This window comes from Saccopteryx leptura, chromosome 2, assembly GCF_036850995.1.
Source record: "Saccopteryx leptura isolate mSacLep1 chromosome 2, mSacLep1_pri_phased_curated, whole genome shotgun sequence".
In the NCBI taxonomy this organism is placed as follows: domain Eukaryota; kingdom Metazoa; phylum Chordata; class Mammalia; order Chiroptera; family Emballonuridae; genus Saccopteryx; species Saccopteryx leptura.
Genome location: NC_089504.1, coordinates 313,890,049 through 313,911,385, shown reverse-complemented (window position 1 = coordinate 313,911,385; position 21,337 = coordinate 313,890,049). Strand labels below are relative to the sequence as shown.

Below are 21,337 nucleotides of genomic sequence, written 5' to 3'. Positions count from 1 at the left end.
CTCCTTCTGGCAGCTTGGAAATTTTTTCCCATTTTTATTCTTTTAATGGTTACCCTAGAAGTTATAACATGCATCAAAGTCTAATTTCACCAATATCTTCACATTCCCTCAATTTAATCAATACCTTTACTCTTCCCCCAGAGATAACACAAGAAACCTAGAAAACCAACTCCATTTAATTTCCTGTTATATGCTCATCATGTTTTTTGTTTTTTTTTTTTACTTTTATTAATTTTTAGAGAGGAGAGAGAGTAAGAGAGAGAGAGAGAGAGGAGAGAGAGAGAGAAGGGGGAGGAGCAGGAAGCATCAACTCCCATATGTGCCTTGACCAGGCAAACCCAGGGTTTTGAACTGGCGACCTCAGCATTCCAGGTCGAGGCTTTATCCACTGCGCCACCACAGGTCTTGTGTTGTTTTTTTTATATAATCAATGTTTATTTACCACTTTGTTTCCTCTTCATTTCTTCTGGAATCTCTGCCTTTCCATCTGAAATCATTTCCCTTTTGTCTGAAGATTAAACTTTAGGACAGCAGTCAGCTATCTACAGTCCACAGGCCAAATCTAGCCTACTGCCTATTTTTGTGAACAGTTCCACTGAAATACCACCAGACTCATTTGCTATTGTCTATGATTTCTTTTGCGTGACAACAGCAGAGTTGAGTGGTTGTGACAGATACCATACCCAGAAGCCTGCAAGACTAAAATATTTACTATCTGGCTCTTTACAGAAGTTTGCTTACCCTGCTTGTTTGCTTTTGTGCTTGCCTCTTTAATTTTTGTTGATCTGAAAAGATCTTTATTTTTTCTTTTTTAATTCCAGATGAATTTTTTTTTAATTTTTATTGATTTTTAGAGAGAGGAGAGAGTAAGGGGTGGGGAGGAAGGGGAAGCCTCAACTCATATAGTAGTTGCTTCCATATGTGCCTTGACCAGGCAAGCCCAGGGTTTTGAACCAGTAACCTCAACATTCCAGGTCGAATGCTTTATCCACTGCACCATCATAGGTCAGGCCCAGATGAATATTTTTATTGGGTATAGAATCCTCGTTTGGCCCTGGCCAGGTAGCTCAGTTAGTTAGAGCTCTGTCCCAATACTCAATGGTTGTGGGTTCAATCTCGTGTCAGGACACATATAAAAGCAACCAATGAATGCATAATGAATAGAACAACAATTGCTGTTTCTCTCTCCTTCTTTCCCCTTTTCTTTCTCTAAAATCAATCAATAAAAGTTAAAGATAAAATAAAAAGCTAGGTCTGAACCTGAGGAAAATCATTTAAGGAGCACAAAGAAGAGGAAAATGAAGGTAAATGGCCAGTTATAGAAAAAATAGATAACTATGGTGTCATGAAAGCACAGGGAAAAGTAAAAAGTAGTCATTGGTGTCAAACACCCTCTAGAGATCAAGCAAAATAAGTAATGACCCATGGTCTACAGCCATACCACCCTGAACACACCCAATATCGTCTGATCTCTGAAGCTAAGCAGGGTCGGGCCTGGTTAGTACTGGGATGGGAGTAATGACCCATGGAGTTTAGCAGCCTGAAGATCATCTGTAACCTTGTAAGACAGTTCTGTTAGAGCAGAGGGGCAGATACCAGGCTTCAGTGGATTAAGGATAAATAGGCAGTGAAAAATGTAAAAAATAGATATATGCAACATGGATCATTAACCTTAAAATCTGTATGATGAGCAAAAGAAACCAACTCAAAAGAGTACATATTGCCTGACCTGTGGTGGCTCAGTGGCTAAAGTGTTGACCTGGAAATGCTGAGGTTGCCGGTTCAAAACCCTGGGCTTACCTGGTCAAGGCCCATAGGGGAGTTGATGCTTCCAGCTCCTCCCCCTTCTCTTTCTCTTTCTCTCTATATCTCCTCTCTAAAGTGAATAAAAATTTTTTAAAAAAATAAAAAAAAGAGTACATATTATATGACTGCATTTGTGTAAAATACTTAAATAGGCCAAGCTAATCTGTGGCGACAGCAAGCAGGTCAGTGGGACCAAGTGTAGAGAAGGGGTGATTGACTGCATGGAGCACAAGAGAACTTTTTGAGGTAGTGGGAATGTTCTACAGCTTTTTGTGGGTGGTTATTACACAGGTGCATTCATTGACCTGTATACTTATTAAATGAGTATACTTACTATATCTAAATTATCCTCAATACAACTTATTTTACAAGTTTAGAAATTCATTGAATTCACTGTATTCCCTCATTTATGAAGAGAAATAAGATAGCTGAAAAGGCATTTCAGTTAGAGGCCAAGTTGTTTTTAGATGGTGCAGTGCTTTACAAATAGTTCTGTTCAAAACTTTTTACACAGAGGGCCAGTTCATTGTCCCTCAGACCATTGGAGGGCCGCCACATACAGTGCTCCTCTCACTGACCACCAATGAAAGAGGTGGCCCTTCTGGAAGTGCGGTGGAGGGCCAGATAAATGGCCTCAGGGGGCTGCATGCGGCCCGCGGGCCGTAGTTTGGGGACGCCTGGTTCAGAGTGTACTCTATCTAGTGAGCAGAACTGAGCCATGCATTCAAAACACTGATTGAATAATGCTATGTATATGAAAGTCACTGTGGAAGGTCCTTGCGAGACAACAGAAATGAGTAACACATGATCCTTACTCTTAAGGACCTTATAGTCCAAGGAAAAAGAAGTTGTAACACATGTCTACAAGTATAATACCAGAAAAACTGACATACACCATGAAGGGCACAGATAAAGAATAATTTGGTAGTTCACAGAATAATTTTTATTTGAGGAATTCAGGCTATTAGAGCAAGAGAGTCATTTCAGAGACAACTTAAGAGTTCAAGCCCGACCAGGTGGTGGCGCAGTGGATAGAGCGTTGGACTGGGATACCGAGGACCCAGGTTTGAGACCCTGAGGTCGCCAGCTTGAGCACAGGCTCATCTGGTTTGAGCAAAGCTCACCAGCTTGAGCCCAAGGTCGCTGGCTCGAGCAATGGGTTGCTTGGTCTGCTGAAGGCCCGTGGTCAAGGCACATATGAGAAAGCACTCAATGAACAACTAAGGTGTCGCAATGTGCAATGAAAAACTAATGATTGATGCTTCTCATCTTTCCGTTCCTGTCTGTCTGTCCCTGTCTATCCCTCTCTCTGACTCTGTCTCTGAAAAAAAAAAAAAAAATTCAAAAGATCATCAGTGCCTGAACTAGGACAGAGGCAGTGAAGATTGAGGCGGAGAAGGATGTTAGAGCCACTGCAGAAGCAGGTACTGCTGACTAATCAAACATGGACAGGAGAGGACAGAATAAAGCCTGAATTTTTTACTTGGTCAACTCTGGTAGAGCCCTTCACCCTGACAGAGAATTCAAGAGCAAAAGCAATTTGACATGAAGGCAGGAGAGAGAAGTGTATTCCTTCTCCCTCCTAGAAGCCTGTAGTTGAGTGGTAGCCATGTTCTTTTTCTTTTTTTTTAGAGAAAAAGAGACAGGGAGAGAGATGAGAAGCATCAACTCATAGTTGCAGCACCTTAGTTGTGGCACCTCCATTGTTCACTGATTGCTTTCTCAAATGTGCCTTGACCAGGGAGCTCCAGCCAGCGACCTTGTCCTTCAAGCCAGTGACCTTTGGGTCATGTCTATGATCTCACGCTCAAGTTGGATGAGCCTGTGCTCAAACCAGCCACCTCGCAGTTTCAAACATGGGTCCTCAGTGTCCTAGGACAACGTTCTATCCATTGTGTCACTGCTTGATCATGCCATGTTCTTATACATGAGGGTCATCTCTGTCATGGCTAGAGAGGTAATATAGGAGTGGGCAAAAGTAGGTTTACAGTTGAGTACATAAAAGTGTATTTTTGTATTATTTATGTATGTATTATTATTATTAACCAACTTTTGCCCACCCCATAATAGTACCCACTGTTGTCAGCCCATCCTGTTGACCTTAATTCAGGCCACATCTTTCTGTATCTCTTCATCAACTTTCCTCAGTAACCTTATTTGAGTGTGCCATCTGTTTCCTACCAGGATAATAACATATGGAATTTGTATATTTTTAATAAAGTACATTATGTATAATTGTGTGCTTGTGTATGCATAGGAAATATTTGGAAAGAGGCACATCAGACTATTGGTAACAGTTACCACCTGGAAATGGGAATGGGAGAAGGGAGGGACAAAGGGAAAGAAAAGAGGGCTTTTATTTTATGTCTATACAATTTGAATTCCTTAACAATAGGCATGTATTACTTTAAAATAAAAATACTAATAAAGAGTTTTAAAAGTAAACCCAGAACATCAATCAGCCTAGTGTAAGAAGTTCAATAAATTCACTGAGAATAAAAATGAAACCTCCCTAAGAAACACTTGGCCAACAAAATTACAGATTAAAACCCTAAGCTTTAAAATGAATTTAATGGTAAATACATATCAACAGAAATAATTAGTCTTGTATGAAGGCAGCATCCAAGGAATCTCTCCATTTTCATGGCTCCCAGCCCTTCCCTCCAGGCTGATGGGGCAACTTGAGACCGACCAAGCCAGCCAACTCCTCTACTGAGCGCTCACCCTTGCCATGAAATTCCTGATGAAGGGCCAAATGTTCGCGGACACTGCGGAGAAGGCAGAGATAGGTGGCAGCTTGGAAATGAAGCTCGTGTTGGGCTCTGCACAGCTTCTCACTGGTGATCTAGAGAAGTAGCAAAGTCAGATAGTCTGTCAACAGCCCAACTAAAAGCCACAGAATAAGATTTAATACACTTTCACTAGAATGAAAGAAAACCACCCAGAGGAAATAGAAACAGGTAAATGTGTATACTTAGTACATGTATAGAAGAACTATGTTTGATTAGGAAAGCTGACTTCCAGTTAACTGAAGGAGAGTTTTATAAAGTTTCACTGAGGTGCTTCACTGAGTGACCGCACATTTCAATACTGGAAGAAAATCATCTAGTTTCAACTCCCTCATTTTACAAATGAGGAAACTAAAGCCCCGAGAGGCTGGGTGGTTGGTTAATGGCAGGTGTGTGTGTGTGTGTGTGTGTGTGTGTGTGTGTGTGTGTGTGTGTGTGTAGGGGGGGCTATAATCAGGTCAGGAACCATTCATGTCACCTCAGAAATATAATGTAGAACTTGCTTCCCTACAAACAAATGAAAGGCTATTTGTGTGATTGTGGACTTTGGTTAATGTGGCATACGCCTTTTATTTTGATGAAGATTTAAAACTTAATCTAAAATAATAGCTCTGTCCGCAATAACAAAATGAAGGTTTCACAAAAAGAACTAATATGCAGCCCTGCCCAAGTAGTTCAGTTGGTTATAGAGCGTGGGCCCCACACAGCAAGGTTACAGGTTTGATGGCCAGTCAGGGCCCACCCAAGAACCAACCAAGGATTGCGTGGATAGGCAGAACTGATGATTCTCTTTCTCTCCTTCCCTAAAATCAATAAATAGAAAATATACATATAGCATAAAAAAGGAAGAATATAACATAGTAACTGCAAAACGAGAGCAGAAGAGAAAATGAAATAGAAAACTGTTTTCTCTAAGGAGGTTCCTCCCTAATTGGATCCCTTCAGCCCAGGGAAAGGATAGAGAAAATGGGCATAGATAATTATTGATTTAGCTCTGGGCCAGCAGGCAGTAGAAACCATTCTACATACATATCCTTACATGCATTCCACGGAGTGGTGTTTCTGGAATTTATAGCATATATTGGATTTATTGTGGAGAAATTTTATAGCCATTACCAAGACTCTCTTAAGGACAATAATACTGCTTACGTAAGGGACAACTATACATATCTCCTTAAAAATCTTAATCTCCCATACATTTGCCATAGTTTAAAATTCCTATTTACCTCATCTTCCTCCACTTCACCCACCACACCCTAAGCTATAAGCATTCTCCACTGTCAGTTCTCACCTTTGGGCTTTCAGTTGTATATCTTTTATTTTATTTTTTAAATATTTTTGAATTGATTTTGAGAGAGAGAGAGGGAGAGAGAGGGAGAGAGAGAGAAGGAAGACATTGATTTGTTCCATTTGTTTATGGAGTCAGTGGTTGATGCTTGCATGTGTCCTAACCTGGGACTGAACCCGCTACCCCTGGGACCAACTGAGCTACCCCACCAGGGCTATTATGGAGCTTCTTTACTTGGGCCTCCTTTGCCCCAATCCCCATTTACTTGCTAACTCCAATTTATCCTTAAATTCCTGCTAATGAATTTCCTCCTGAAAGCCTACCCCTTCTTTATAGTATTGGGAATCCCTGTTGTCTACTCCCTGAACATTTATTTATTCTTATTCTAAGTGCTTAGTCATACGGGACGATGCTATGGCAGACTGTAAACTTCTAAGACAGGATTCCCCTTTCCCCCCCAAAAAAGTGCATCTCATTCATTGTTTTTAGCTAAGTTCCTATAAGTCCCTAACATCATGGCCTTTTAACAGTTGAATTTTAGTTCTAACATTTTGCATTTTAACTTCCACGACTTAGAAATTCAGCTTTCAGGATGTTTCTCCCTTTCCCCACACTGTTCAGAGGATGGTCAGAATCTTTCTGTAGGGCCCAAGCTGACTCTCCAACTTATTGATACTTCTGAGACAGGTTGCAACCTCTCTCCAAGCTAGACCTATAACTTCGAAGGCAGTAATTAATTGAAGATTCTTATCTCGGAACCAGGTAAACTACATTTTAATTGCTCTTATTAATATCGTTGAAAGGATCACTGTCCCTGAGCCTCGTTGACACCATTTGGAAAATTAAACTGTCTTTCCTCACTCTTGCCTCAGTGGGATATGCAGTGTGGCTCTTACAATAAACTTTCTCAAGGGCCTCCGTTGAGGTTTTCCCTTATGTTCATATTTATCAGTTACAGAAGGAAAAAAATGTATCTGGTCATATATCACGTTGATGTCATAACTGAGAGTACAACCTCATTACAAGTTTCTAGTTCGGCTCTACAAGGCACCTTTTTAAAGTGGTGTAGGGGAAAAAAAAAAAAGCAGAACAACAGTTCCTGCTCTTGAGGAAGCTCCCAATATTCCAGAGCTATTCCAGTTTTCCCTCTGCCTCAAAAATAGCTTCTGAGAAACAGCTTTACTAGGCAAAGGGCGAGGGAGAGTGGACTGATGCTACTACGTTTAGCGACCCTCCACTCTCCACCACGTACAACTTCATTTTTCCCCTGTATTTACTAAGTAATTTCCCTTTCCTCGGCCTCTCCCCGGACTCGCTAAAGACAGCCAATGAAGTTGTCGGGGACGACCCCACCCCAGGGCGACTTCGCCCTCCCGCGGGCCCTGGGTCAGTCTCGGGGCTTAGGCCATGGACCCGAGGCTGGGATTTGGGGGTCAGAACCGGGGTTGGGGGGGAAGGTCGGTCTCAGAGATGCAGGCGCTCAGGCCCGGCGCTGTCTACGCCCGCCCGGACCCGCTCTCCTTCCCATCCCCGGGAAGGGATTCGGGAGCACGCGTACCCGGTGTGCACGGAAAGCCTTCACGAGATACCGATAGGCCGCGGTGTCGCGGTAGGGTCGGCCGGTGGCTGCGTGCATGTAGCGCAGCTCCCGGAGAAGGCCTCGCAAAGTGCGCGCCGGGGGCCCCAGTGCCGCCATGTTCCCGTCCTCCAGCCAGTGCCCTTCGGCGCCCCACGCCCCTCCGACTCCCTCTCCCCCAAGCCCAGACGCTTAATGGTACGGTCGAACCCGCGCAACCGGCTCCCCTCATCGACTGCAGAACAGTGGAATGTCTCACTTCCCTTTTCTGCGGAGCCTGATTAATCGAGCGCCGAGCGGCGCCCTAAAAATTAAGGGAAAAGCAGAGGGAAGCCGAGTGTAACGGGCGAGCTGGGCAAGGGAAAAGGAAGTCCTTTCCTGTCTGCGTCACTAAGACGCCATTAACTGACCCCGACCTCTTGAGCCTCGAGAAAACGGGACCCTGGCGAGAGTGGGTGTCGATGTGAAACCGAACACGCTGAGATGGTATTATTTCTAGAGTGGATGACAAAATTCAACCTATTCACTTCCCAGAATCAGGAAGAAGATGGAGCGTGCCGATTCCCGTAATCCATAACCTTACACCAGAAAGCCACACATAACATTTCTCATGTTTTAAAAGTAAAATGAAGTTAGTAAATCTCACTACAATTGTTTTTAGAAAGGGAAAAGGAAAAACACAACACCCCAGATGGGACTCGAACCCACAATCCCTGGCTTAGGAGGCCAATGCCTTATCCATTAGGCCACTGGGGCTTCTGTGAACACTGCCTGGTAACAACATATTCAATTATTTTCCTCTTTGGTACGTCATTGTCACTTCATTTTCCTTTTAACCTATCCTGTGATCGATCCACACCTAGTACTAATATGAGGGACGATGCATGCTGGGAGTTGTAGTTCAGAAAAAAAGGCTGCCTTACGATGCCAAAGGCTTTACCCTTGAAATACCACCGTTGCGCCGAACGGAGGACGGGCACGCGCACGGTTTTGCATACGCGTTGCTTGCGTGATAGACGCCGCGCCTGCGCAGAAGCGGCCGGCGGCGTCGCGGAGCCGAGCACGCTGGGCACACTGGCCGAATCGCAGAGACTCGCCTCCTTAGCCTTTGCTCGGTCGGGTTTTTACCGGAAACAACCGCCCCTTCCGGTGCTGCGCCTTTTCGGACTTACTTTCCGTGTAGCCCACCATTAGGGGACATCTTCAGCGGTCGTTTTGTTTCCGGTTGAAGAGCCGAGGCCATTTCCGCAGGGCCAGTGGCGGGTTAGATACGTAGAACTTCTCTTCTAAATTGGTGGCTCAGTGATAAACATGGGATAGTGGGGGATTAGTGCATTAGGAATTAGCTAATTAGAAATAATTAGGAGTTAGTTCATTTTCTGGTTCTGCTCCTCCTAATTGTGTAATTTGGACAGTTCACTTCTGAGTTAGCCACTTTAACCCTTGATTAGTCTTGTAATGGTTTTCCATTCACCGTAAAATCAAGTTCAGACTAGAAGACCCTGCCTAAATTGGCCCTTATTTCAACTTTTCATTTCTCACTGTTGTTGCCTCCCATCCTCTGCTCCAGGTATCTGAACTTGTCTTCCTCTCCACACCTGTTATGCTTCCTGCCTGAGACTTAACCATTTGTATTAATATTCCTACTTATCTTTTGGGCTTCAAGTTTCCTTCGGAAGTCTAGGTCAGACACTTATCTATACCCTTGTGGGCAATATGGCAAGGTTAACGTGATTCAGTTGACCTCTGGGCTCCTGTAAATTACCTGTGTGATTTCACCTTTTACAGCTAGCTAGGTTATCAATATCAGCTCCATCCTCTTCCACGTGAACTCAGATTCAGTAATTCCCACTCTAACAGGTGTCTGCCAAGTCCCTGTCAGGGTCCACCAGCTTTAGCTGTGGCCAGTTTCATGTAACCTTTCATGTTTTAGTCAGCCGAAGAGGAAACTAGAATGATCATGTGAATAAATCCATCACACTCATATTCATTGTCAACCTGTAATTCACAAGTACCTGATTTTTATTTTTATATGTATTTTATTATTGACTGATTTTATTTTCTTATATTTATTTTTAGCGGGGGGGGGGGGGGAGACAAACAGGGACAGGTAGGGAGAGAGGTGAAAAGCATCAATTCTTCATTGTAGCACCTTAGTTGTTCATTGCTTGCTTTCTCATGTGTGCCTTGACTTGGGGAGCTCCAGCCAAGCCAGTGACCCCTTGCTCAAGCCAGCAACCTTGGGCTCAAGCCAGCAACCCATGGGGTCATGTTGATGATCCCACACTCTAGCTGGTGACCCCATGCTCAAGTTGGTGAACCTGAGCATAAGCTGCCAACCTTAGAATTCCCAACTTGAGTCTTCAGCATCCCAGGGCAATGCTCTATCCACTTAACTACCACCAGTCAAGTAGCAGAAAAGGGGTCTTAAATTTTAAGTTTCTGGGTGATTCTCAGAATTTCCTGGTAAGGCTAGAGATCAAGCTTGGAAGCTACACAGCCAAGAACCTCATCCAAAATCCTGCTCCAGATACAGTCCAGTGAAAACACCACCAGACACAGTCACTACAGCTTGCAAGGCTGACAGTAACTGGACACCAACACCAAAGCTGCTGCTACAGGACATCGCCTACAGCTGACTTCTCTCCTTTCACTTGGGCCAGAATGGGTTAAGTCATTTCGTACCTAAGAGTCACGTTCTGGGGTGAGTACTTCTAATTAGCATGGCCTGGGTGTTCCCATGTAACAGTCAAGGGAGTCTGGGAAAGCAAGTATTTTCTCATTCAGTTAATTTTATTGATCATCTGCCAAGTCAAGCACTCTTCAAAATACTAGGGAAACAAAAACAAGCAGAGTAGGTAAAATTTCCTGTACTCATAAAGCTTCCATTCTGGAAGGGTAGACAGATAATAATCAGCTAAAAAAGTAGAACATAAAATCTGTCAAATGGTGTGGGGAAAAACCGGGACAGAGAATTGGGCCCTGCTGCTTTACCGTGTCTTGAGGGAGGTACTTATTGAGGTGACATTTCAGCAGAGAGACCCAAATGATGTGAAGCCACCTTCAGCTTATTGTGTGCAAGTGTTGGAGTGGGGTGATGCCCATACTTTTCAGTAGAGAGATCCTGTGTCATTTCCCAGCCACTGTGAGGCCACCATTCTTCTGTTCAAGATCTATGAAGGTAAAGGAGTTGTTTGGGGACAAGAAATATGCCCCAGTGAAATGAAACAGACCCTGTAGGGCGCAATCTTAACTCCACAACTGCAGCAGTGACTGGCTACCTGGCTTGCACATGGAAATTACAGGGAAATTTTGGTGGGAAATAATCAGGACTAATCAGAGGGTGTATCTGACAGAGTATACATCTGTAGACACCCATCTCCATCAACTGTGATACTATAGATGTGTGTCCCAAAGCACTGATCTCTAAACTTTTTTGATTGTGTACATTCATAGCAGTAAACATCTTGTGCCCCTGCCACAGTCTTTGTATCTTTTTAAATCACATGTGTACTACTGAATCAATACATTACATATATTTAAAACATAAAATAGGAATAAAAATGTTTTAAAAATGAAATATTTTCAAAATATTTTTATTAACAGTAAAAAAAAAGTCCTAATTTTTCTCAGTAAAGAAAGATCAAGTTTATTTTATTGAAAACAATGTAATCCAGTGTGTTTCCTTATCTTTAAAATCTTGGTTTTAACACATTATTTCTGGCAACCAAATCACATAGTGATAAACATTTCTAAACATCCATTTTCAAATTTCTCTCTTCTTCATTGTATGATTTTTTTAATACAGTTAATGTCTCACAGATTTTAAAAAGTTACTTTTAAGTTAAAGAGACCCATTCAATATGTCCATTTCTTTTAAAATATCAGCTAGGCAGCTGTATCCATCAGGGTTCATGCCATTGAGGTGCTCATGGCACTATTAGAAGAGCTGCAGGAGTTAAAAGACGTTGCCATTAACATTCAGAAGTTCAGAGTATCAGGAGGTTGCTGCTGTCACCCAGATCGGAAAAAATTCAGGACCCCTACTGCAGATCAGAGCTGCTCCCAAGTACTGAGGTGGGGGCTGATAGAAGGTCACTCGGAGGATACCGCAGAATTTTAATTCTACTAGGCCTACCCATTTTGCTAGGTGCTGCCAGAGAAAAAGGAATGTCACTTTTTCCTCCTACCTATAAAATCTCGTATAAATACACCGACAGAAAGAAATCACATGCAGAACCTGAAAGGCAAAGGTGTTTGGGAAATGTAGTTTCCATAATTCTAATCCCTGTAACACAGCACAGAAGGATGTGGGGATGATGCTGGCAGCCAAAAAGCAGGCTTTGGGGATACAGCAGCATACTCCTGATAGCTTCTTGTCATCACAGAAGAGGACAGCAAATGAGACCCTTGCCTGCTTTGTATAAGAAAAATAGGTAATTCATGTTTACATTTGACAACTCTCATAAATAGTTTTCAGCAAGATAATTACTCAGTCTCTATGGTTTACAGGGTTTTCATGGGTACCTCCTTTTACATAGTAGTTTCTGCTACTTAAAGTTCTTTTAATCAAATTAACCTTATTGACAACATCCCATAGCATATAAACTGCAGTGCACAATAATAACTCGGAAATGAACACGACTATTAACACACTCAAGCCGAGAGCAGTTCATTCCTGTCCCCACCACTCTGTTGTTTCTTTGTCTCCAGCATAAACTTGTGGGTGGTTCACGCAGCTTTTCCAGGAAGTAACAGGACAGTTAGCCTTTTTCTTTGGTTTCAAAAAAATTCCAGTCTGTATAACATGAAAACTCCAAACTTCAGCCAATAAAACTTCTCCTCATTGTCAGCTAAGGCTGGTGGCCAGGGGATGAAAAATCATTTCCAGGGCGGGCTGGAAGACAGGGCCAGTCCCTCCATCTCCTTGGTCTGCTTCTTCTCCTCTCCAAATGCAACATGCTAGTTGAACAAGCTCCACTTGTGAGGGATAACAGAAAGCAACTCTGTCTTCTCACCAGGGCCTACAAACCTGCTGTCATGATTTGTTCTTACGCCTGGATGAAATCGATAGCTTTTTCCAGTCTCTTTTAGTCAATAAACAACAGGTTCAAGAGTTACCATCATTTTTAAAATAGTCTCTTTATCTAGGTATTAACAAGTCTCATCCAGTATCATGTCAAAAATTCAAATGTCAGTTAACTTAAAATATCTCCCCTCCTCCACCTTGGAAATCTCACTGCCAATGGGGTTCCTGGTCAGTGTCAGTTCTATGTCTCATGCTCTACCTCCTCCCCACTTGCTAGCTGCTGTCCTGTTGTAACAAGGGAAGGGAGAAGAGGGAAGGTCTTACTTGATTGGTAGAGTTGCAGACTGGTGTCAGTGTCCCCTGGGAGTGGCAGGTTCCAGTGTGCCTTCTTTGCTCATAGGCGCGTTCTTGTGGATTCTCGTTTCTCCATCACTGGGGCTATCTCACCTGTCACACCTTGTAGGCTGGCCATGCCTTCTCTAGTGACTTAGGTGTCCTAACCCAGCCCCTTTGTTTCCGGCAGCCTCCCCTCCACTGAAGTCGTTTCATCCTAGGTGTTCCCGTGCTGGGTTCCTTCTTAAACTGACCCTCGTGGCTCCCTTTCTTAACAGCCACATCAGGCCCACAGAAGCACAGGAACAGAGAGTGCCAGCCGCTCCACAGGCAGCCTCCTCTCTTCTGTCTTCGCAAGGAGCTACCCATCTACAATTTGTCTTGAGACTTTTACGAGTGAGTCAGACACCGGTCCCCATGTCCCTCAAACTCCAAGACGTGTCAAGCTCTCCAAATGGTCCTCTTGAAGTGCCCCCCTCGTGTGGCATGACGCGAAGAGGAAGCACCCCCACCCTCTCCTGCTCGGGAGAAGGGAACCGGTCCAGCATACTCTTACAGAGCCTGCAGGTGACAGCGACCTAATCCTTCCCAGTACGGAGCTAGTGCTTCCCGGTTTCACAATCTCTTAGCATGTGGTGCACCGGTGATCTAGCTCCTCCTCCCTTTAGAAGGTGGACGGACTTGGCACCTACTGTTTTGTTTTCGGCCTTTGGGGTTTCTGGGGAAACTGACACAGAAAGAGTCCCATTTTAGTAAATAAAATGACCACTGTCAGCCCCTCCTCCTCCTCATGGAGCTCCTGTTCTTCATCCAGACACCTGATGCACTGGAGGTGACATGGGACAGTCTGACTTCTGAACTGGACAGTGCGACTGTCAGTTAACACAGCACTACTAAATATTTACATATTAATAAATTCTAGTTTTATACTAATTATATTAATACTTATATGTTATCTGGTTAGAGATGTCATTTTTATACAAAATATTTATAGGATTTTGGTTTTTGACATTAGATGTACAGAGAAATCTCTGTCAGTATATAAGACACCTCAAGAGTGTTGGATGAAATTTTAGCATACGTTTCAAAGCATAACAGCAGACAGTGACCTGAAGGAAGCGAGAACAGGAGGTCAGAGAGGAGGAGGAATGGGTAAGAGAGTATTAACAGCACCTGCTTTGAGGACATCTGATTCCCAGTGGCCTTACCTCTGGATTTTAATTTGCAGTCATAAGGAAAGAAAGCCTCAGACTAGCACGGGGGGAGGTCAGATCATAGATTCTTGCAAAATGATGAAAGCCCAATGAATGGCCTCATCGCTGGGAATGAAATATATACCTGCCCTCACTAAGAAAATACTTTTTGGCATCAACCTCAGCTCAGGATGGATGACAGATGAGGAACCTCCTACAAGAGTACTTAACCACCAGCAATAACCATTCACAGGCATTTATGGCTGAAATTCATCCTATCTCTGTGGCCCCGAAATCCTTAAGCTGAACATTTACTTTGAAGTGGTCCTAGGTTGGTGGTGTTCCTAGGAGCCTGTAAGAAGCAAACTCAAATACTCTTTAGAGGAAAACACTATAAATCCAGGTCTCAAAGAAGGCCCATCGCTCACATTCCAAAGTGCATAGATAAATATAATAATAAAAAAAATCACCAAACAGAGAGAAATAAATCACTGTAATCAAGTTGACAGAAACCAGTAAACTGCAGAATTGGACCCACGTCTTGGCTCAAGGTCTGACTCTGGTGCCTGAGACCTCTCTATGGGAAATGCCCACTGATGCTAGCGACCTTGGTCTCTCCCCTTAGTATACATCAACCACTAAGAAAGCTGATAACCTGAGGAGAAAAATGAGCTCATAGGTAAAAATAATCAAGATATTTAAGAAGTACAATCACAGTAAAAGAGAACAAACAAAACAAACTGTCCTAAACCGGAATGGAACAAGACAGATCAAGAACTTAAAATAAGCATAATAAAGATCCTCAGAGGGTAAGAGGATAATGACAGGAAACAAGCAGTCATACAGAACCAAATGGAAATATTGGGTATGAAATACATACTAGTTGAACAAAACCAACAGACTGAATAAACATACAGAGAAACTCACAGCTGAGAAATGAATAATGGTCTATATCTGTTCAAGGAATTTTCCCAGAAGGTAATGGAAAGAGATGGAAAATACGAGCATATAACAACAATAATCATAATGTCAACACCTGTAAACATGAGTTCCAGAAAGGGAGAAAATGGGTTTAGGGAAGAGAATATTTAAAGGAATCGTATATAAAGAATTTTCAAAAATTAAAGGACTCCAAACATCTCTAGAACCAAACAAAATAAATACGGTAAATGTAACATTTAGACAAATTATGGTGAAATTTGAGAACATTAAAGGCAAAACAAAATTCTAAAAGCTTCTAAAGAAGCAGAATAGTCCACAAAAGAATAAGGATTAGATTGACATTAGTTTTCCTAATAGAAACACTAGAGACAGACAACAAAAAACTATAGTGAAATCTATTTTGTAAGTGATGAGAAAAATATTATATCCAGATAAACTATTATATAAATGTGAGGAATTAAAGATGACACCTTCGGACATATAAGGCCTGAGAAAGTTTGCAGCACAAAGAGTCTCTTTGAAAACTCCTGGAAGAAGTATGTTTAAACCAGTGGTAGTCAACCTGGTCCCTACCACCGACTAGGGGGCATTCCAGCTTTCATGGTGGGCGGTAGCGGAGCAACCAAAGTATAAATAAAAAGATTTAACTATAGTAAGTTGTTTTATAAAGATTTATTCTGCCAAGCTTAGTGGAAATCTGACATAAAGTACTTGGTAAATAATTATTATATGCTTTAACTTGCTGTAACTCTGCTTTATAAATTTTATAAAGTTACTTCCCTACTTTATAAATCACCATTACTGTGGAACCGGTGGGCGGTTAGAAAATTTTACTACTAACAGAGATACAAAAGTGGGCGGTAGGTATAAAAAGGTTGACTACCCCTGGTTTAAACTAATATACAGCTAGTGCTTGACTTACAACCACGATTGGTTCCGACAGACCAGTCGTAACACAATTTGGTCGTAAGTTGAGTGGGCTATATGTACAGTACTGTGAAATAATGTTATAAAAATCTTTAAGTCATATCATAATTTTCTTTCACTATTGTTATATATCATAATTTTCTTTGTTCATTTTATGCCATTTGTATAATCTCTACACCATTTTGTTTCTTATTTTTACATCGTCAGGTTTAAGTAAAACACTGCATTACCAGTACAACTGGTTTAATATTTGCAAAGACAATTTCCTCTTGGTAGACATCTTGGGAGGGGTTTGATGAAAAATATCCAAAACACAAATTGCTGTACCGAGTCTGGGATAACAGCTGAAATGGTGCACGCGGAGATGGTAGTGCTGCTGGAAGCTGGTCCGCACTGTCGTATGCCCAGCTGGGCAACGCTTGCGCTGCCAGACGCAGAGCAGTCATGGCTAGCGATTGTGGTGGTAAAGTTGAATGGTCGTAAGTTGCATAGGTCATAAGTTGATCAATATTTGTAAGTAAATTTAACTTAATATACTAAGTATTTAACATACACATGAATGATGGCTCAATAGCATCATTCATTAGGGAGATATAAACCAGAAGTAACGAAATCCACTTTACACCTACCAGGGCAACTGTAGTAAAAGAATAAAAAAGAAAGGAAAAAATAAGAGCTGGTGGGGATGTGCAGAAATTAAAACTCATTCGCATTGGTGGGAATGTAAAGTAATTCATTAGTATGGGACAGTTTGATGGTTCCTCAAATTATTAAACCGTTACCATAGAGACCTAGCAGTTCCATTCTTAGGTATGTATACAAAAACTCACACACAAATGTTCATAGTAGCATTATTCATAATACAGGGTGGACAAAAGTAGGTTTACAGGTATAATACAAATAAAGAATACAATAATAAATAGTAACACAAGAATTCGTTTCTGCATACTCAAAACTATAAACCTACTTTTTGCCCAACCCTGTATTCAAAAAGTGAAAATAGACCAAGTGTCTGTCAGTTGATGGATAGGTAAAGAAAAATGTGATATATTTATACAGTGTCATCTTATTCAGGATATAAATATCTGGGATATCAAATTTAATATTAGGACTAAAAACATATAGAAAAAATAAGGGGCATTATATAATAGTTAAAAAATATAAAAGGACTCATTGAACATATATGCACACAATAAAATTCATGCATGGTTCCTCGAAAAACTAATAAGAAGAAACATCTGGCAAGAATGACCAGGCAGTGGATAGAGCAATAGCTTGTGACGCTGGGGACTCAGGTTTGACAACCCAAGGTTGCCAGATACCCCATGGTTGCCAGCTTGAACACAGGCTCACCTGGCTTGAGCGCAGGGTTGCCAGCTTGAAACGAAGGCCGCTGGCTTGAGCAAGGGGTCACTGGCTAGGCTGGAGCCCCCAGGTCAAGGCACATATGAGAAAGCAATCAATGAATAACTAAGGTGTTGCAAGTATGAATTGATGTTTCTCATCTTTTCCCCTTCCTGTCTGTCCATCCCTGTCTGTCCCCCACCCCCTCTCACTAAAAAAAAACAAAAAAAAAAACAAAAAAAAAAAAAACTGATTAAGAGAAAGGGAAAAGATATATGTAAACAAAAATGAAAACAAGAAAACAGACACCACAGAGACTATAAAAGTGAAAAATGTATCATGCATACATTTCTAAGAAATTTTCTGTGAGTGTTGATATATGGCTATTTTAGGAAAACACTTGATACACTTCAACTCATACTCATCAACATTCCCAGAAAATTAGGAGTAGAACACTATCTTAACTTCATAAAAATTATATACCAAAAATCTAGGTTAAATACCATACTTAATGAAGAAAATTTAGATATTTTTCCATTAAAATAAGGAACAAAGATGCCATTTTCACCACTACTGTCTAACATAGTATCAAGGTACTACTCTAAGACAAGACAGAAAAAGTGAAAGAATTGGGAGAGGAAATTAAACTCATTATTTGTAATTATATTATCATTTCCATTGAAAAGTTAATCAGACTAGTTATTAGAAAAAGAGAGTTTAGCAAAGCTGCTGCAAACAACCTCAACTCATAAAAACCAAAAGCATTGCCTGATACCAGCAAAAACCATGAGAAAATAATTTTGGATATATTGGGTTAAGGAGAATATTAAAATAAAAACAACTATTAGAGCCTGATCAGGCAGTGGCGCAGTGGATAGAGCGTTGGACTGGGATGTGGAGAACCCAGGTTCGAGACTCCGAGGTCACCAGCTTGAGCGTGGGCTCATCTGGTTTGAGCAAGGGGTCACTTGGTCTGCTGTAGCCCCCCGGTCAAGGCACACATGAAAAATCAATCAATGAACAACTAAGGAGCCGCAACAAAGAACTGATGTTTCTCATCTCTCTCCCTTCCTGTCTGTCTGTCCCTATCTGCCCCTCTCTTTGACTCTGTCTCTGCCACAAAGAAAAAAACAACTATGAGAAAATATACTACCGTATTTTTCGCTCCATAAGATGCACCCCCCCCCCAAAGTGGAGGGGGAAATGCCTGTGCATCTTAATGGAGCAAAAAATATAGTATTTTATTAAATATTTTAACACACCATTTAGTTCAGAATATTTTTTTCTTATTTTCCTAAGTGTGTCTTATGGTCAGATGCGTCTTATGCAGCTAAAAATACAGTATTCATAAAAGCTGCATTAAAACATGTAAAAGAGAACTTGAATCTACCATATGAGGTAACATAACAGAGTATAGATTATATTCTTCTTCCTAAACTACTCTACAAATTAAATTCAATGCCAATAAATCAGCTTGATTTTAAATAAAATTTGAAGATTTTGTTCTAAAATTTCTAAAGGGTAAAAATCTGAAATTAGCAGTCGATACCGAACAAGGAGGGAGATTCTCCATACTAGATACAGTCTCCCCTTTTCCAAAGGGGTATGTTTCAAGACCCCCAGTTAATGCCTAAAACAGCCGACAGTACAGAATCCTATATATATAGATATATACTATGTGTTTTCCTATACATACATGCCTCTTCACCTAAAGGAAGCACTTTAAGGCCTCTCTTTGGCTTATCTGAACTGTCAGCATCACTGCTCTAGAGTTTCGGAGCCATTATTAAGTAAAATAAGGGTGACCTGAACACAAGCACTGAAGTACCTTGACATAAGCAGGTAGTGGATAGAGCACGGAGATGCTGGACAATGAATGATTTATGTCCCCATGAGGGACACAGCAGGACAATGTGAAATTTCATCACATTACTCAGAATGGTGTGTGATTTAAAATTTATGAATTATGTGTAGCTATTTCCATCTATTCTTTTCAGGCTGTGGTTAACCAGAAAGCAAAACCACAGTTAAGGGGGGACTACTGTATTAGGACATACTATATATAAGTCTACAATACTGAAAAACATTATGTTATTGGCACGGAAATAAATAAAAAGAACAATGGGACAGAATCAAGCTCAGAAACAGACCCTTATGTATAGATCTTGCCATATGATGAAAATGAAATCAATGGGAGAAGTCCTAAACTACCAGGTAGTGCTGGGAAAATGGACTCACTAAATAAAGGAAAATAAAGCTGGACCCCTAGGCTATACAACATGCAAAGGTAGACAAGAGCTGGAGCACACGAGACAAAGTGAAAGGCAAACCCATAAAGCCAATAGAAGATGTAGAGAGGTATCTTTGTGATGCAGGGCTACGGAAATATTTCATAACAAACCCTTCAAAACGGTAAATGGAGACAAAAAGTAGACTGATTTGACCATTAAAAAAGGTTTTCTGTTCAATAAAAGATGTCATAGACAAAGTTAAAAATCAGGTAACAGTCTAAAAAATGACACATCTAAAACTGCTAAGAAATTATTCTCTATAACAAAAAGGTGAAAATGCAACTGAATAATGAGCAGAGATGAACAGGCAATTCACGGTAGACTAACTAGAACCTTTCTAGTGGTTAATAAGGCATTGGAGGCAACCCAGGTATCCACCTCTAGGGGGCGCATGTGTAAACCATGGGGGATGCAGTGTGCAATACTGGACAGAGGTAAGAAGCAATACACGGGATGCACATACAGCATTGTGGATAACTTTAAGAAAAGAGAAGGAAACAGCAAAATTTATAGCACAGGACCATGTGCATAAATTTAAAGTGCATACACATAAAATAACATTACTTATTTTAGAAGAATGCATGCATAACAAGGAGCACATATCAAAAAAGAGTGGGTGTCTATGGGACTGAGGGGAGAGGGGACTAGGAGGGAGAAACCTAATTTATAACAAAAAGAGGGAATGAGTACTGAGTGATGATGACCATGTCCTGTATACTAAGGCACATGATTCATGCATTGCTTTGCATTTGAGGTATAGTAAAGCAACACTAAACTAGACACAACACATACAGTTTGTAACTGTAGCAGCCGTCTGGCTATGAAGGGAGAACTGGAAGTTTTCTGATGGCTACCTGTGAAACCTGACACTTTGAGACAGGGCAGGATCTCAGTGACATGAAATCACTGGATAAAGCTTCATCTAGACTACTCAGCTATATGAACCAAAAGATTCCCTTTACTGTTTTAACAGACCATTTTTAGAGCAGTTTCCTTTTCCTCATTAAGCCAGGGGTTTGATACCTGCAATGAAAGAATTTTCACTGATATTTATCCATCACACACACACACACACACACACACACACACACACACACGATTAGTAAAAACACTGTGGCTTCTCTTAGATCTTTTGGGAAATTAGGAGAGCAAGAGGAAGTATGACTTTAAGAAGAAAAAAGGCAGAAAGGAGACAGAACAGTAGCCACCGTTTATTAGCTTTATGTGCTAGGCACTCTGCTAGGTGCTTTCCATAATTTGTCTTAATTCAGCAACAAGCCCCGCCCTGGGTACCATCACTGCAGAAAGGAGGAAACGGGCTGACATCTTGTCTAAAGTGCCGCAGCATCACAGTGAGGACTTGCGAATGGTCTAATACGGCCTTTTTGCATTCATTATTTGCCACCCTACTTGAAAAAGACAGTGGGGAAGTGGTGGAGACACAGACACGGGGACACAGAAGAGATAAATATATGGAGACAGAAAAAGCCATGTCAAGGCACACACTGATGAGGAAGATCGACTGTTTTGGAGATAAGGACACTCATGACAAAGAGCATACCTGCATCAGAGGGGTTGTCATTGTCCTTTGAAGAGCTCATGATCTCACTTGCAATGTGACTCAAAATTCAGAGCACCCAACATCAGCTCTTGCGCCTTTTATTCCCAATTTTTAAGACTTTTTGACATAAAAGATTTTCTCATGTCTTTCTCAAAGCTCCCTGGGATAGAAAGCAATCACATGGTCTAAACCAGTGGTCAGCAAACCACAGTTCGCAAGCCACATGCGGCTCTTTGGCCCCTGGAATGTTTAGCAAAG

General features: G+C 41.4%; 2 protein-coding genes and 1 non-coding gene across 3 annotated transcripts in view; all 3 read right to left on the bottom strand.

The window, feature by feature from the left end:
* Window positions 1–4,358: 4,358 nt before the first annotated feature.
* FMC1 (formation of mitochondrial complex V assembly factor 1 homolog) lies at window positions 4,359–7,705 on the bottom strand. The gene is made up of 2 exons (XM_066362866.1): window positions 7,442–7,705; window positions 4,359–4,651 (listed from the first exon to the last, which is right to left on the bottom strand). Exons 1-2 carry the CDS (start codon window positions 7,577–7,579, stop codon window positions 4,448–4,450), a joined length of 342 nt encoding a protein of 113 aa, XP_066218963.1. The 5' UTR covers window positions 7,580–7,705; the 3' UTR covers window positions 4,359–4,447.
* A 437-nt stretch (window positions 7,706–8,142) lies between these two features.
* TRNAR-CCU (transfer RNA arginine (anticodon CCU)) lies at window positions 8,143–8,215 on the bottom strand. The gene has a single exon. It is a non-coding gene; the product is annotated as a tRNA-Arg (tRNA).
* Window positions 8,216–11,143: 2,928 nt separating this feature from the next.
* UBN2 (ubinuclein 2) overlaps window positions 11,144–21,337 on the bottom strand; it is a 100,124-nt gene continuing 89,930 nt past the window's right edge. Inside the window, exon 15 of the mRNA XM_066362843.1 lies at window positions 11,144–13,548. Within this exon, the coding sequence (XP_066218940.1) occupies window positions 13,510–13,548 (39 nt within the window). The 3' untranslated portion in view covers window positions 11,144–13,509. The remainder of the gene's footprint in view (window positions 13,549–21,337) is intronic.